This window comes from Loxodonta africana, chromosome 6 (assembly GCF_030014295.1).
Source record: "Loxodonta africana isolate mLoxAfr1 chromosome 6, mLoxAfr1.hap2, whole genome shotgun sequence".
NCBI lineage: Eukaryota > Metazoa > Chordata > Mammalia > Proboscidea > Elephantidae > Loxodonta > Loxodonta africana.
The window spans coordinates 11,743,500-11,758,044 of NC_087347.1; the positions used below are offsets into that span (position 1 = coordinate 11,743,500).

At 59.8% G+C, this 14,545-nt stretch overlaps 1 protein-coding gene across 1 annotated transcript; it reads right to left on the reverse strand.

Annotated features, from left to right (window-relative positions):
* Positions 1 to 26: 26 nt before the first annotated feature.
* Positions 27 to 13,488, reverse strand: ITM2C (integral membrane protein 2C). Its single transcript, XM_064286566.1, has 6 exons — positions 13,357 to 13,488; positions 6,011 to 6,151; positions 3,712 to 3,900; positions 2,431 to 2,541; positions 1,796 to 1,946; positions 27 to 1,155 (listed from the first exon to the last, which is right to left on the reverse strand). Exons 1-6 carry the CDS (start codon positions 13,462 to 13,464, stop codon positions 1,064 to 1,066), a joined length of 792 nt encoding a protein of 263 aa, XP_064142636.1. The 5' UTR covers positions 13,465 to 13,488; the 3' UTR covers positions 27 to 1,063.
* Positions 13,489 to 14,545: the final 1,057 nt, after the last annotated feature.

Sequence of the window (14,545 nt, forward strand, 5' to 3'; positions counted from 1 at the left end):
CATCCCCTGCTGCCCCCAAGTCACAGTCAGAAGTAAAAGATCTTTTATTGTTCTACAGACACTTCTGAAGAGATCTACTTGAGAAAATATACAAAGCGTTTTAGAGTTTCGTCTCCAGGGAGCACCCAAGTCTGACAGAGGTGGTGAGCCCCCCTCTTCAGGCTCAGCTCCAAGGGCACACATCGAAGCATCAGTAAAAACATGCAAAAGGAGAAGGAAAAGGAAAAATGCTGCGTTCCCCTAGAGCAGAGGGGGTGACAACTCAGAATGAAGGGGAGGCAGGGTTTACAAGTACCAGGTGGCTCTCCCTTCCCAATTTATCTTTGAAAACAAACAACTCTAAGCTTGGAGAAAGCAATGAACTTCACCAACTTGACCGAACACACAGCTCACGTCTATTGAAAGTTCAGTCTCAGGGCTGCGAGATGGGACCGAGAAGTGACCCTCCTGAGCCCATCCCACCCCGCAGCTCTGGCCCTAGCTGCAGGGACCCCGCTTGTGCTCCTGGGGGCCGGGGCTGGGCCCCTGGCTCCTCGCATCTTTGGTTCCACTTGGGACTATTGTGCTTGACTCTCATTCCCACCCCCCACCCCCAGGCTCCTGCTGGTGGGCCAAGGCACTGACAGGGCCTAGAGCCCTCAGAACAGCCACCTTCCCTTGTGCTGAGTAGGCCCGGCCCTGGGCACCCTTCCTCAGCCCAAACCCCAGGCTGAGGGACTGGGACCCAGGAAGGACTGTGCTGTACAAGGAGAAAGTCTTTCAGGACCTTCCCACCGTCCAGGTATTTCTGAACCCAACCCCCACTGCACCCCGCCCCACTCCATCCTCTCACCCAGAGTCCTCGCCTGCTCCCCCTCCCCACATCTGGAGGTCAGCAGAGATGGGGGCCTCGAGGGGCCATGGCGCTGGTACAGGAAGGTGGGGCAGGGCTGGAAAGAACGGTGAGACACGTCACATCTAAGGAAAGGCGTCCAGGGTATAAGCTAAGCAAGGGGTGGAGGCGGCCAGAGGTGGCAGGAAGAAGAAAGAGGACGAGGGCAGGGTGGGCCCGGGAGGGGCGGCATCACACCACCCCGCAGATGAGCGTCTCCACCACGAAGGTGTTCTCAAAGTGGCGGATGGCGCTGCAGTTCTCGGCCCCTCGCTTGGTAATACCTGGGGGAAGACAGAGAAATCCCAGTGAAACCCGGGGCAGGGTCCACCACCGGCCACGCGCACAGGCCCCAAGGCCAGAACCAGACCTCAGGACCCAGGAGCCGGGGCCCAGGAAGCAGCACGGAGAAGGGCTAAGCTCAGGCACTGGTGGGACCCCTCAGCTCGGCACCTCCCGTCACGTGACCTTCCACTACAGTTGCTATCAACTCGACTCATGGCAACCCCACGTGTGCCAGAGCAGAACTGTGCTCTACAGGGTTCTCAAGGGCTGATTTTTCAGAAGATCTCCAGGCCTTTCTTCTGAGGCACCTCTGAGTGGACTCCAATCTCCAACCTTTCAGTCAGCAGTTGAATGCATTAACCACTTCACCACCCAGGACTCCCCACCCAGGGCTTCCTTGTGTGACCCTAGAGGTAGCACTTAACCTCTCTGTGCCTCAGTTTCTTCATCTGTAAAAGAGATAATAACAATTTACACTCTTTGGAACAACAAAAAGAGTGTGAAATAGTGCTTGGCACACAGTAAGTGCTCAGCTAATGTCGGCGCCTCTCGCCTCTGCTCTCTGAGGGGCATGGTGCTGCTCGGGGAGGCTGAGGGCTGGAGCTCGGGGTGGGGCCCGGTGGGGGAGTGGGCACTCACGCCTCCGGGTGGAGCGGCGCCGCAGCCGATAGGTGTCCTTCCCACTGCACAGGTGGTAGATGAAGGAGCCCAGTGCCTCCTTGTCGCTGACGTGCTCCGTGACCACCATCTCCTCCTGGATGATGTACGTCTGCGGCAGGTAGGTCCCTCTCTGCAAAGACAGCAGCCCCGGTCAGCGCCTGCCAACCTTCCCTAAGCCTCTGCTCACCTCCCGAGATCTCCCCTCGCCCAGCCTGCCCCCTCATTCAGAGGCCTGTGGGTCTCCTCGTGTTGCCCTGGTATCTCCTGTCTGTGCCGGCACCTGAGCCTACACTACCATGGGCTGATGCATGCCTGCAAGTCTGGTCCCCACCCTAGGGGCCATGCTTCTTGGTGCCAGGGCCTGCGTCTTCTCCTGGCACTGGTGACACTGGGCATGGCCTTGAAGGTGAAGGAAGCTGGCCACAGGGCTCTCCTTGAGGGAGGGAGGCAGAATATCAGGGAAGGAGGAGAGAAGGACAGGCACTGACTGCAGGATGTGGGTGGGGGCTGGAAAAAGGGAGCCAGTCTGGGGTGGTGGGCCCAGCTATCAGCAATGTCCCTGGCTCCCCGACCCCCGCTGGGGCAGAGAAGACAGGCCCTGAGCCCCAGCCCACCTTCACGTTCATGAGTAGCTCCCAGAAGTTGCGAGGGGGCAGCACAATGGTGGTGTTGAGCTCGATCACATAGCACTTGTCCAGGGAGATGTCATGGTAGGCGGTCAGGCCCTGCGTGGAGAAAGGCCATGTGGTGGTCAGTCTCACAGACCAGGGTCTGACCCTGGCATGTGAGAGGCTCCCAGCCAGCGCGCCACCCCCGGCCCAGGTCCTTTGGGTACAACACACCCAGGCTTCTCCGCACCTGGGTGTGCTGCCTCTTCCAGATCTCCTGGCCTGTTTGCAGGAGGCTCCCCGTAACAGATGAAAAATACCAACTGCTAAGTGCCTCGGTTGTTCCGAGGGCTCTTCTCAAGGGTTTATAAAGCTGAGATCTGGGGAGTCCTGTATTGTCCCAGCTACGCATCCCGCCAAGCCCTGCAGACAGCCTGCCCCTCTGCCCACCCCTTGGATTTCTGCTGCAGGAACCCTGGGGTGCAGAGAAGACAGTACTGAAACACTCCACGAAGCTCTGGGAAGCAAGTACTGGGGGGAGAGGGCCGGGGGCCTGCACCTCTTGGGCCTCAGACCCAGTGCCGAGGACAGAAGTCAGAGGATGGTTACCTCTGCATGGGGGTGCTGGCTGGGAAGGGGCATGAGGTAACCTTCTGGAGGGCTGCCGGTGTTCCAGGTCTTTACCTGGTTTATGTAAATGTATCAAAACAAACAAACAAAAAAGCCACACCCATTTCTGTCGAGTTGATTTCGACTCAAGAAACCCCAACGTGACAGAGTAGAGCTCTTCTATGGGGTTTTGGTGGTTATAACCTCTATGGAAGCAAGTCGTCAGGCCTTTCTTCTGCAGTGCCACCGGGTAGGTTCAAATTGCCAAACTTTCTGATAGTAGTTGAACCCAACTGTGAAGGTATACGAACCCACTCAGCTGTACATTAAGGTACGTGCACTGAATGACATGTTGGCTGAGCTCTAAGATATGAAACCAAAAACAAGAAACCCTGGCCTCCCTCACTCATGGGAGACAGTGTCTGACGCTGCCAGGTGGCCGAGGGGAAAATCAGCCACAGTTAGTTCAGATTTGGCAGTGACTGTGTTACCCACAACATGAGCAACGTCTTCTCATCCCTAATAAACCTAAACCGCACACCACTACAACCAGCTGACACTGTACAGCAGAGAGGCCATGGACGCTCGGTGGACTGCGGCCTTCTCCTTCCTTGTGGCTCCATGGAAGGCAGCTCTGGCCTCCTGCCTGCCCCCGCCCCCCCAGGAGGCCGGCCTCACCCTCTGGAAGTCGTGGATGATGTCGGCAGGGTCACCGCCCCCAAACTGGGGCACGGGGACATTGATGCGCTCATAGTTCTCCTCGAGGAAGATCTTCACATCCTCCTCCAGCTCCATCCGTGTGCGCAGCTGGGAGGACAGGGCGTCCTCGTAGAGCACACCGCAGTGGAAGAAGTTGTCCCGGGCCAGCTAAGCAGGGCAGAGAGGGGAGACAGACTGGTCATGTGGCACTCTTGGCACTGCCACTGCCACCCTGGAGCCTGGGGTGGCAGGAAGGGTGAGACGCTAAACCCATTTCACAGATGAAGAAACAGACCTGTAGGGGTGTGAGGTCAGAGCACGGAGCTGCCTGTAAGGAGATGAGCTGGGCCTTGGACAAGGCACTTCACAGCTTGGGAGACAAAGGGGTGGGGGAACCAAGTCTGACAGTTCCTAGGTGGATGACCTTGCCGGGCCTCAGTTTCCCCATCTGGGAATGAGGATCCCAAAGGCCCCTTCAAGTCTGTGAGTCCATGACTGAGAAATGGGGTAGGCTGGCACGGGGAGGCCGTGGCCACCCTGTGCCCCCCACAGGGGTTAGACACAGAGGAAGCAGCTGGTGCGGAGGGCAGGCCCTCTGCAGAAAACAGAAGCCGGGTCAGACCACAACCGCTAACTGGATGGGCTGAGGCACTATGGGGAGGCCCTCCCTGCCACCAGGGGGTGCTCCCCTGCCTTCCTTCCACCTACTGCCCTGGAGCCCTGCAGACCTTGGGGGACAGCAGAGGACCAGGAGGAGGTGACAGGCAGCTGCCCCTGCCGCTAATTCACATCTAGCCTCAGACCAGTCTCTTCACCTCTCCTGGACCCCTGGGCCACCCGAGACACCGTGACAAACATCTGACCTACCACCCCAGGCACCTTGGGTGAGAGACTTATGCCAGATGAACCACCCAGCCTGCCTGCTCAGACGTTTCCGGGGCCCTTGCAGATTCATGCTCAGGACTGACCAACCTGTGACGACAGGCAGTACCCCTCTCCCTTTCTCAGTGTGAGCTCTCTGGAGGACGGGTCACTGAGGGCCATGTGGTTCCTGAGTGCGGCCAGGGGTGCAGGCTCAGTGCTGCTCCAGGACTGGGTCCCAGGGCTGGGCTCCACTGTGGCCTCCAGGGTCACAAACCCAGGGTCTGCTCTGAGGTGTCCTCATTCCCGGAGAACTCGGGTGGGGGCTCAAGACTTGGGCAGGGAACGGGAGACCAGGAGGAGCCAGTGTGGGTCCTGGGGGAGGGCCAAGGCCCCAATGGGAAAAGGCTTGGGACAGGGTCCCAGGCCTGTGGGCTGTCCTGTCCCACACAGGAGAAGCAAAGCAGACCGGGTGGGGGGTGGGGGAAGGGGGGGGAGGAGGAGGGGGGAGGAGGAGGGGGAGGAAGAGGCGATGAACAAAAGGGGAACTGAGGTTTCAAGAAGAAAGTCCCATGGAATACAAATTCCAGGCATTTCCACCCTGGGGAAATCGGTGACAACAAAGTCAGTGCCCCTGTGCTCGAGGGTGGGAGCAGGCTACTAGTGTCATGAACAACTGGTAATTCCCAGCTGCTTTGTCACTCTGAGACTCCTAGTTTTGACAACCACCAAGAAAACTTGGTTGAGCTTGTGCTGACTCCTTTAAGCTACTTATAACAACCTTCCATTCTGAGACCACAGAGGCATTGTCTTTCTCTCTGGGCTCTACTTGCTGTGAGAGCAGCCGCCAGGTGGGCTGGGTCGGGGATCATGGTGGAGGTGACCCTCTGGAGTCCACTTCCCACTCCTTACAAGAGGTGGAATTTCCCATGAAGCCACGCACTACATGGGGCTGGGACGGCAGCATTCTCATTTCCCCTGCACTGGGTGTCTGGTGCTGGTGCTGCATGGTGACACTGGGCCTGCAGTCACATAGCCCCGCATCCACCCCTGCTTCCCACCCTGCCTGGGGGCCCCTGGGAGGCTTCCTATGAGTCTCCAATGTATGTGCAGATATGGGGTGATGACAAGCTCCTCAGGGTCCCTGTGAGGCGGAGGACAGGGCCCAGCCCCAGCTCTCCCTCTCACAGGGCAAACGCTGGGCTCCTCAGGACATGGGGCTGAGGGGGGACAGGCCTGGTCCCAGGAGGCCCCAGGGTGGGAGACAGGAGCTGGTCTCTTGGGCTCGCCTGGGTACTCACCCATCCGAGGCGCCACTCACCTACCTGAGGGGCATCCCCGGGCTCCCTGCTCCCATACCCACTGCAAACAACCTGAGGCCTGGCTCACAGCGCTGGCCCTCCCACAGGCCCCTCACCTGGGCAAGGAAGAAGTATCTGTAGATGTAGACGGAGGCAAACACCAGGCCCATGAGCAGCACGACCACGCCCATGGACAGGTAGCACACGCTGCCCACAGAGCTGCCCTTCTTGTAGCGGGGGTGGGGCGACCGCTCCTCCTGTGGACACAGTACCAGGGTCAGCCAGGGCCCCGGAGGGCACCCCCCACCCCAGGAATGGGGCCACAGCCCGAGGACCACAGGGCGCCTGAGGGGAGGGGAGGAGAGCAGCCTCATCTGGAAGGAAAGGAGACCTTCCTGGTACCCCCAGCTTCCTCCCATTTAAAGAGAAGCCCAGACTGCCCGAGGCCACACGAAACGACCAGCTGGGATCCAGCAAAAGTAGTTTGAATTACTCCGTGCTGTCTGTCTCCTCGTCATACCAGCTTGTCCTGAGTGACCGCAGGATTTCTTTCCGATATAAACTGGTGGGAAGCACAGATGCAGTGATCCCTCCAGACGTCGGAATCTACAGGGATGCACTGGGCAGCCTCGGGAGCCATCCCTCAGGCAGTGGGGAGCCAGGGAAGATTACTGAGCTGAGTCCTGGCCGGCATGAAAGTCACGTCAAACAGGCTGTGAGAAGTGGGGTCTATGCCGGGGAGCGCCCACCAGGAGTCAGACGTGCTCCCTCCGGGCAGCCAGGACCAGAGGATCCTGGGGAAAACTGCTTGTGATGCCAGGAGACTCAGGCTCAGGACGGCCAGGAAACAAGCCAACACGACTGACTGTGTCCAGAACGTGCCGGAAGAAGGCATGAGAGGGCGTAACCCAATATAGCTGCTGTCACTTGGGAGTGCTAGGCTGAGAGGCTGGTGACTCTGGCCCTTGGCCAGGCTGTGACCTTGGCCACCTGCCACCCTGCCCTCAGCCAGGCCCTCATTCACCCTTGGAAATGTCTGCAAGAGCCTCGGGCCTGTCTCCACCTCCATGTCCACCATTCAACCCATCCTCTGTGGTGTTCAGAGGGTGCCCAAACACAGCCAAGAGTGAGGTCAGACATCAGTTCCCAGAACTCCCACCCCCACCACGACCCCAAGGATGCAGTGTTGGGGGAAGGAAGGGGCTCCAGCCGGGGGCCTGGTGCTTCCTGCTCTGGCTGTGCCACTAGCTGCCTCTTCGCCCCTTTGGGCCTCAGTTTCCCCATCTGCAACACGAGCCGGTCAGACTAAGTGATCTCGCAGGCCCTTTCCAGTCTGATATTCTCAGGTTGTGCTGCTTTTCCTCTGCCCCTTCACGCTGGAAGGGGGTGGCAGGAGGGTGGGGACATGGCTCAGGTCCATGTCACCCAGGACCGGCTCTCAGTGCAGCACAGGGGTCTGGCTGGGTTGGGGTGGGGCCAGCTGTGCTCAGGTCCCATCCCCAGTCCCTCCTGCCTTAGAGAAGACTGGGGGTGGAGCCCAGGCCTCGGGGCACAGCGGTGAGTCCCACCAGAGTGGCACTGTCCTCACCCCCACCCCAGGAAAAGGACAGAAGACGGCCAAAGGACATATCCCCTAGCTGGGCACAGTTGTCATTCCTCACCTGTCCTCACTGAGAACAGACACTGCTGAGGCCGCCAGGCTCCAGCCACAGGATGGAGATGGGATGGAGGGGAACTCTGGCCCCTGCACCCCACTCCACCATACCCAGTCTGCCCTCCCGTAGCTCTGCGGTCAGAAGGGGGAGTTAAACCAGCTGCCCTCACTGGCTGAGCTCCTCTGCAGGTTGGGGCCTCTCCCTGCCCTGGCCCTGCCACAGGTCCTGTGGGTGTTGCCTCAGCACTCTGGGCTGGGGGCTCTTCCAGTGGAGGGGCTCCCTGGGGAAACAAGCCCCCAGACACTGACCACACTGATGCATGGCCACGGCCCACACGGCCCTCTGGGGAGCAGCACAGGTTGGGTGGACTCCATACAACAAGCCACCCCAGGGCTCCTGCAAGCACGGAGGCCAGGGGAAAGTGGCAGCAGGAGTGTGTCCTCAGGAAAGGCTGCAGACCCAGAGTCTGGTCAGGCCGCCCCCACCCGCTGAGGCTGCCCTCGGGCACAACATACTCGAGTGGGTCAGGGTGGGTGATGGCCACTGGGACCCAGAGCTGAGAAGGACCAGAGACCCTGGCAAGGGCCTGGGCTTAGATGCAGCGTGGAAGCACCTTAACCTCCCCTCCTTGGGTTTCTTCTATAAAAAGTGGACAGCACTCCCTTACAAGGGTTTTGTTGGGGTTAAAAGAGACAAAAGAACCCGGAAGCCCTTTGTAAAGGATGAAGTGCTAGATAAAAATAGCAGATCTTTATCAGCCCAGCGCTGAGGACAGACACTGCTGAGGCTGCACTGGCCGTTCTAGGGCTCCTTGCATCCGGGAAACCAGAGAAGTGAGCTGAGAGCTGTTAAAGGTGGGGAGAGGGTAAACGGGCCAGGAGCGAGACCTGGAGGGCCTGCACCTCAAAATTCATGCACAAGGTGAGGCTCACTAGGACCAGGTGAGATGTACTACTACAACCAGGTAAAACCTGGTAGGACCAGGTAAGAAGTACTACTAGGACCAGGTGAGACCTGCTAGGGCCGGGTGAGGCCTCTTGCTTCACAACCACCTTTCTGTTTCTGCCCTGCATTCCTGATGGCTGGGCAGTGTTTCTGTGTAGCTGGGGGAGAGGCTGGGAGAGAAAAGTCAGCAAGGGCAGGGAAGAGGTGGGGCTTGAGTGGCCCCAGTGGAAGGCGACCAGGTGTGGCAGAAGAGGCCAGAGCTTCCATCCAGGGCCTTCTAGCTATGTCCTCACATGTGTCTGTGGGGGTCACTGTGAAGACTGGGAATTCCCCGCCTCACCTGGGAATGGTGAATGGCCACAGTGACTTCGCTCCCCCGCCCTGTTAACACCCTGTCAACCTGCGGCCAGAAGCATCATGGCTGCGCAGGGCAGCAAGGGGAGGCAGGCCGAGGGGCTGCCAGGGGGAGACCACAGCATCCCTGCTTCCGACACAGAGCCCCAAACGGCAGGGAGAGCCCCGAGTCCCACCCCCATCACTGCCTTTGCCTACAGGGCCCAGTAACACATAACCGAGACCAGGGCTCACATTTCCAAGCCCAGGCATGCCACAGCCCAAACACCTGGTGTTGTTACACCTGTTGTGATGTGTCCACAGTCAGCGCTGCCCCCAGCCCCTGGCGTCCCTGCTGGCTGGAGGCCCCAGGCAGCCCAACTCACTCACGAGAAAGGCTGAGCAGGCCTCCTGCTGCTCAACTGCTGAGGCCCAGGAAAATTCGGCTTCCCACGGAGCAGCATCCGCTGCCACGCATTTGGGGGACTTCAGTTTAGAAAAACTATAGCATGCTGTTTCCAAGGCAACTCGGCTCTCAGTGCAAATGCTTCTGTGCTCTGCACTGCGTGTGAAGCTCTCGAGCGACATCCTGGGACCCTGAGATGGGCCATGGGCTCATGACATGATTTAGCGAGGCCAGGGCCAAACCGGTTGAGGAAGCAGCCAATTCCAGCATTAACTAGCAGACCCCACGGCCAGAGGAGATAACTCCCCAGCTCTCTCGCCTCTGCAACAATGTCCAGATTAACTCAAGCAGATTACACTCTGGCTGCAGGCAGCCCAGGAGGCCAGCAGAAGCACTCTCAGAGGCCCGGTCGGGGGTGGGGGTGGGCCGGCATCTGCTCTGCCTCCCTAGCATCACTCTACCCTCAGCATCTCTCTGCCAGGCTCCGGACCACAGGGCAAAGGGTGCAGTGGCGTGTGTGACAGATAGACACACCGAGGGGGATGGGGGCTGACAAATGCCTGCTGGACAGCCCTGACCACAGAGAGCTCGCTGCTCCAGATTCCAGAGGTCCCCTGGGTGACCTCTGAGACACGGGTCATGGCTTGACCATTAGGGGAACCCGCCCTTATGTCCCCCCCATCTGTGCAGAAGCGTACTGCTCCCTGGCTGGCCCAGCGTCCACCCACAGTGTGGCCTGGTGGTGCTCTGGGTGCCGGCTGGACAAGGACAGCTCCGGCCTCATGCTCTCTCCTCGGCGCTGTGGATTTTCTCTCCTGCTCGAGAGAACAAAGGCTCAGGAAGGACTGAAGCAAACTCGCTGCTCACGGGGAAGCGAGAACTTGAGACTGCTGGGGAGGTGGCGGGCTTCGCTTCTGTGATTTTATGAGGAAACATTTTTTTCCTAAGAGAAATTCCTGTTCGCTGGCTGGCTGCGGACAGCCTTGAAGCATGCTGGGAAGAGACAGAGCAAGAAGCCAAAGTCCCCCTGGGCAGGCTTCGGAAGCCCCCACCACTAGGGAAAGGACCCAGAGCAAAGCCACCTAAAAACCAAAGTCGTCCTGACCCAGCCCTCAGGGGAGTGGGCACCAGGGGCCCTTTGGGAGGAGAACGCCCTGCCCACCTGCCCAGCCAACCCCCTTCCCCCTGACAATGTTCCTAGAGCTCCAGCTCCCCGCCAAGGGCTGGGGCCCCGACACACACAGAAAGTGAAACCTGATCCCCAGGTATGCGGTGGGGGAGGGGGACACAGGGGCTGTTAATCAAAGGCAAATGCAAGGGAGAAAATTCCAGAGCGGAGAAAATGACTACATTTAATGTGTCTCTCTTGCAGCCCCTGGCCCCTTCAAGTTTGTACTTGCCCACCCCCGCCTGTGTGAGCAGGGGAGGCAGGCTGGAGGGGCATGGCCGCCGGGCCAGGCCGGGCTGCCAGGAGGGGTGGGTGGGCTTCCGTTCTCCCCACCATGAGCAGCTCATCAGCCAGTCTAGGCACCGCGTGGACTCCTGGGGAGGCCCCGCCCCCGTCCCCCATCCTGGGCCCACCAAGGCACTTCCTTCCAGCCTCGGATCCTGAGACATCTCCTTGTGTCAGTTTCTGCTCCGAAGCAAGGGGAGCCCACCTGTGAGGGTGCGGCCCCCACCCCCAGCCTGGACCCAAGTCGACGTTTTATTATAAAAGCCAGACAGGCGCTCACTGCCTGAAGGTCCCCCCAAGCCATGTTTGGCGTGGGATCCGGTTCAGAAACCAAGGAGCGTTCCCAGGTCGGCCCCAGCCAGTCCAGCTTTCCTCTGTGTTCCCTGTGGGACAAAATCCAAACTGACTGCCTCAGTAAAGATCTCCCCTCTGGTTTTTTTTCTGGCCCCACTAATGGCCAACGTTCTCTCCTGAGCTACTTTTGTGAAATAGCCTTGTGCCTACTGTGCCCACTGCAGGACGGGGCCACACCAGCCAGGCTCTGAACTACTTGGACATGTGCCCATTGGCTCACAGAAGTCCACTGCCTTCCCAAGGCACCAAGGGCTAAATTCCACACCGAAAGTCGCCTGCATCACCTCGGGTTTACCAACATGTGGTTCTGTCTGACAGGTGCCCATTTTTCTCCTCCTCCTGAGCCCCTGGCTCCTCCCTGCCAATTAGAGAGCACAGGCTAACCAGCTTGTGGGAGGAGCCAGCTCAGTGGGCTCAAGGCCATCACAAACAGCTAGCAGGAAAATGTTGATATTTCCATTCATGCTGGGGGACCAGGGACAGGGATAGAGAAGACATTCAATTTCTCAGCCTGATTAAAATCCAGAAGCTGCATGTCACGACCATGACCATGCCGGGCTTCGCCATCAGGCTGCTGTGGGGAGAATGTGCCACTCCTGCAAAATTCTGGGGACCTTTTGATGGAGTCTGAATGATGTGCTCTCTCCCTGCCCAAATCTAACAGCAGCCTGATGGGTGTCAGGCGGGTGGCAGAGCCTGGCATGGTCGTGGCAGTAACTGACATGTAGCTCCAGGTTTTTAATCAGGCTGGGAGACTCAGTGTCCTCTCTCCCCTGTCCCCCAGCGGGAATAGAAACAACACTGGCTTAAGGGTCCTGGCTCCAGGTCTCAGCTGGCCACGTGGCCCTTGGAGAAGCAAATAGGGGAAGAAGGTGGGGGCCAGAGCAATGCCTTCTGCCCCCAGCCCCAGCTCCTTCCCCATGCTGAGAGAAGGGGGCTGGCTCCCATCTGCAAAGATAAGCAGGAGGTTTGTCGAACCCCTCAAAACTTGTAAAGCTGCAGAGCAGGTCTTCAAATATGGCGTAAATCCTCCCCAACTACGCAACAGATAAAGATGGAGCTGCTCTGGCTGCGTGCACAGCTCCCCCCGCCCCAGGTGATGGGAGGATTCTTGCGGCTACAGACAGATCCTCACTGCAGTGACGACCAAAGCGCAGGTGCGCTAGGCCGAGACCCTTGAATTCCTCATGCAACGTCTTTGCTCACGCTGGGACACCCATCTCCGAGGTCCCTCCCCAGCGTCCCCCGCTGGCTGTGTGGCGTGCAGCCTAGTAATACCCCGGGTCAGGCAGAGTCTAAGCCGCAGAACTTGGGGAGGGGGCGAGGCTCCGCAGAAAACTCCTCAGAAGCCTGTCTTGGGAAGGCGGACGGAGTGGACAAAGACTTTTTAAAGTCCTGCCTCGACTGGGGAGATGGGACTCGGTGCAAGCCGAGATCGCCTGGGGCAGCGGCTGCGGAGGCGTCTTTGCAGGGACATATAAAGACTGGGTGGGCCGGGTCCCCTTTCTGCGCCACGCGTCCTGCCCCCTCCCCTGAGCAATCCACACAGCTCAGGCAGTTCTTCTCGGCCTTCCCTCCCCACCCCCACCCCCGGCCCGAGGGACAGGAGGACCGGGGCGCTGGAGGGGGGCGGGGCCGCCTCCACCAAGCACCGCAGAGAAGGACGCAGGAGGGCACTGGGGGAGCCCTGCCCGGGAAGGGGGCAGCGGGAGGACGAGGGAGGAGCGGGAAGGCCCTGACGGCAGCACCCACTCCTCAGATCCGGGGGCTGGGTGGGATGTGGGCGACCAGCCTCGGACCCCCAACCCCCGGGCGCCCGGAGCTGCTTTATTTCCATTTCATCACTTCTGGCCGGCCAATTCCAGGGCAGCTCCGCAGCACCTCCCCGCCTCCCGCACCCCGTCTGCGTCGAAACCAGTGGTCCCTCCCCATTCCTTGGCACTAGAGACGCCCCCCTCCCCAATCCCCAACCAATCAAGACCCACACTTTGGGGCAACGATGTCCAACGCTCCTCCCATCCCCCACCAAGGGCCTCGACTCACCCCCTCCCTCCTGATTGGAACCAGGAGCGTCCCCCCACCCACGTTCTCCCAACTTCTTCGGGCCAGCCCCCTCCCCCTATTTTGGGGGGCAGGCGCCCAGGGCCCCCCCCTTTTAGAAGAGCTCTCGAGCGTTTTCCCACTGGGGGGCCAGTCCCTCGAGCTCCCTCCCACTCTTCGGACTGTGACTTGCCGCCGCTTCCAAGCCCTCTCCCCACTCTAGGATGACGACCCAGCCGAGCCCCCCGGCCCCGCTAGGGCCCCCGGCCCTCTCACCCGCGCCGGCGTCAGCAGGATCTCGGTGGCCGGGGCTGCGGCCGGCACCTTGTCGGCCTTGTCGCCCTTGACGCCGGCCACCGCCGGCTGGAAGCTGATCTTGACCATGGCTGCGCCGGCCGCACGTCCGCCCGCAGCCTCCGCTGTGCCTCCGCTGTGCCTCCGCGGCTCCGCGATCCGCAGACACCGGAAGCTCGGAGCTGGTTCACCCCCCCCGTCTCTAGCCCCGCCCCCGCCCCGCCCCGCCCCGCCCCCGCCGGAGGCCTGGGCGCCTGCCCGCCGCGCCTGCGCCCCCTGCCCGCCCATCGGTCGGACCGCTGCGCCGGTGGCGACCCCTGCCGGTGCGCTGTCCTGGACCTGGGAGGGCTGAGGCTACCTCAGCCAGCCAGCCAGCCAGCCAACCAACCAACCGCCAACTCATTCACTCACTCACTGGCTCATTCATTCGTTTTTGCACTCATTCATTCAGGAGGCATGGACTCAGCCTCCTTCCCTGACTTAATCCTTTCCCATGACCGGCATCACCTCCCACAACACAGTTTGTTAAAAGTGTTTGCCAGGCAAATGTAGTGTCTAGACAAGTTCCTTATCCGCCACCCAACTCAAAGCCTTCTCATTGGAAATGCCGGGGCCTCCACTGTACCTGCTCCCACCACCTGTCCACCCACCTGTCCTTGGCCAGAGAGGGTCCTTGAAGGCTAGGTGCTTGCCTCAATCTTGGATTCTCCACTATCCTTCATTCTTCATTCCTGGAGAATCTTCCAGAGTACCCCTGGGTGTGCACACTGCCAAGGGTCCGAGAACAGAAATGAAGTGTCAGCTGAGGCCTCAGTTACCAGCTGACCCACCCTGTCCTCCCCATGCCTCCCTTGCCCAGGAGGATCATGGCAAGTGTAGTGGGAAGATCCTTAGGCTGGTGTCTGGAGAATGGAGTTCCAGTCAAGACTCTGTTCCTGCAAAACATCACGGGAATTGGGGAGGAGGTGGCTTCTGTTGCTGGGGCATATCTCTTGACACCAAAGTCCTGGGTCTTTGGTCACTCTCCCTGGTGGAGAACCCAGGAACTCTCATACAACCTTGTGCTGAAAGCCCAGTTGTTGTTCTGCCAATGGGCTGACCATGGAGGGCAGGGAGCCTGAGAGCTTTGTTGAGGAGACTACAGTCTGCCCTGACCTCTTCTCCTCAGGTC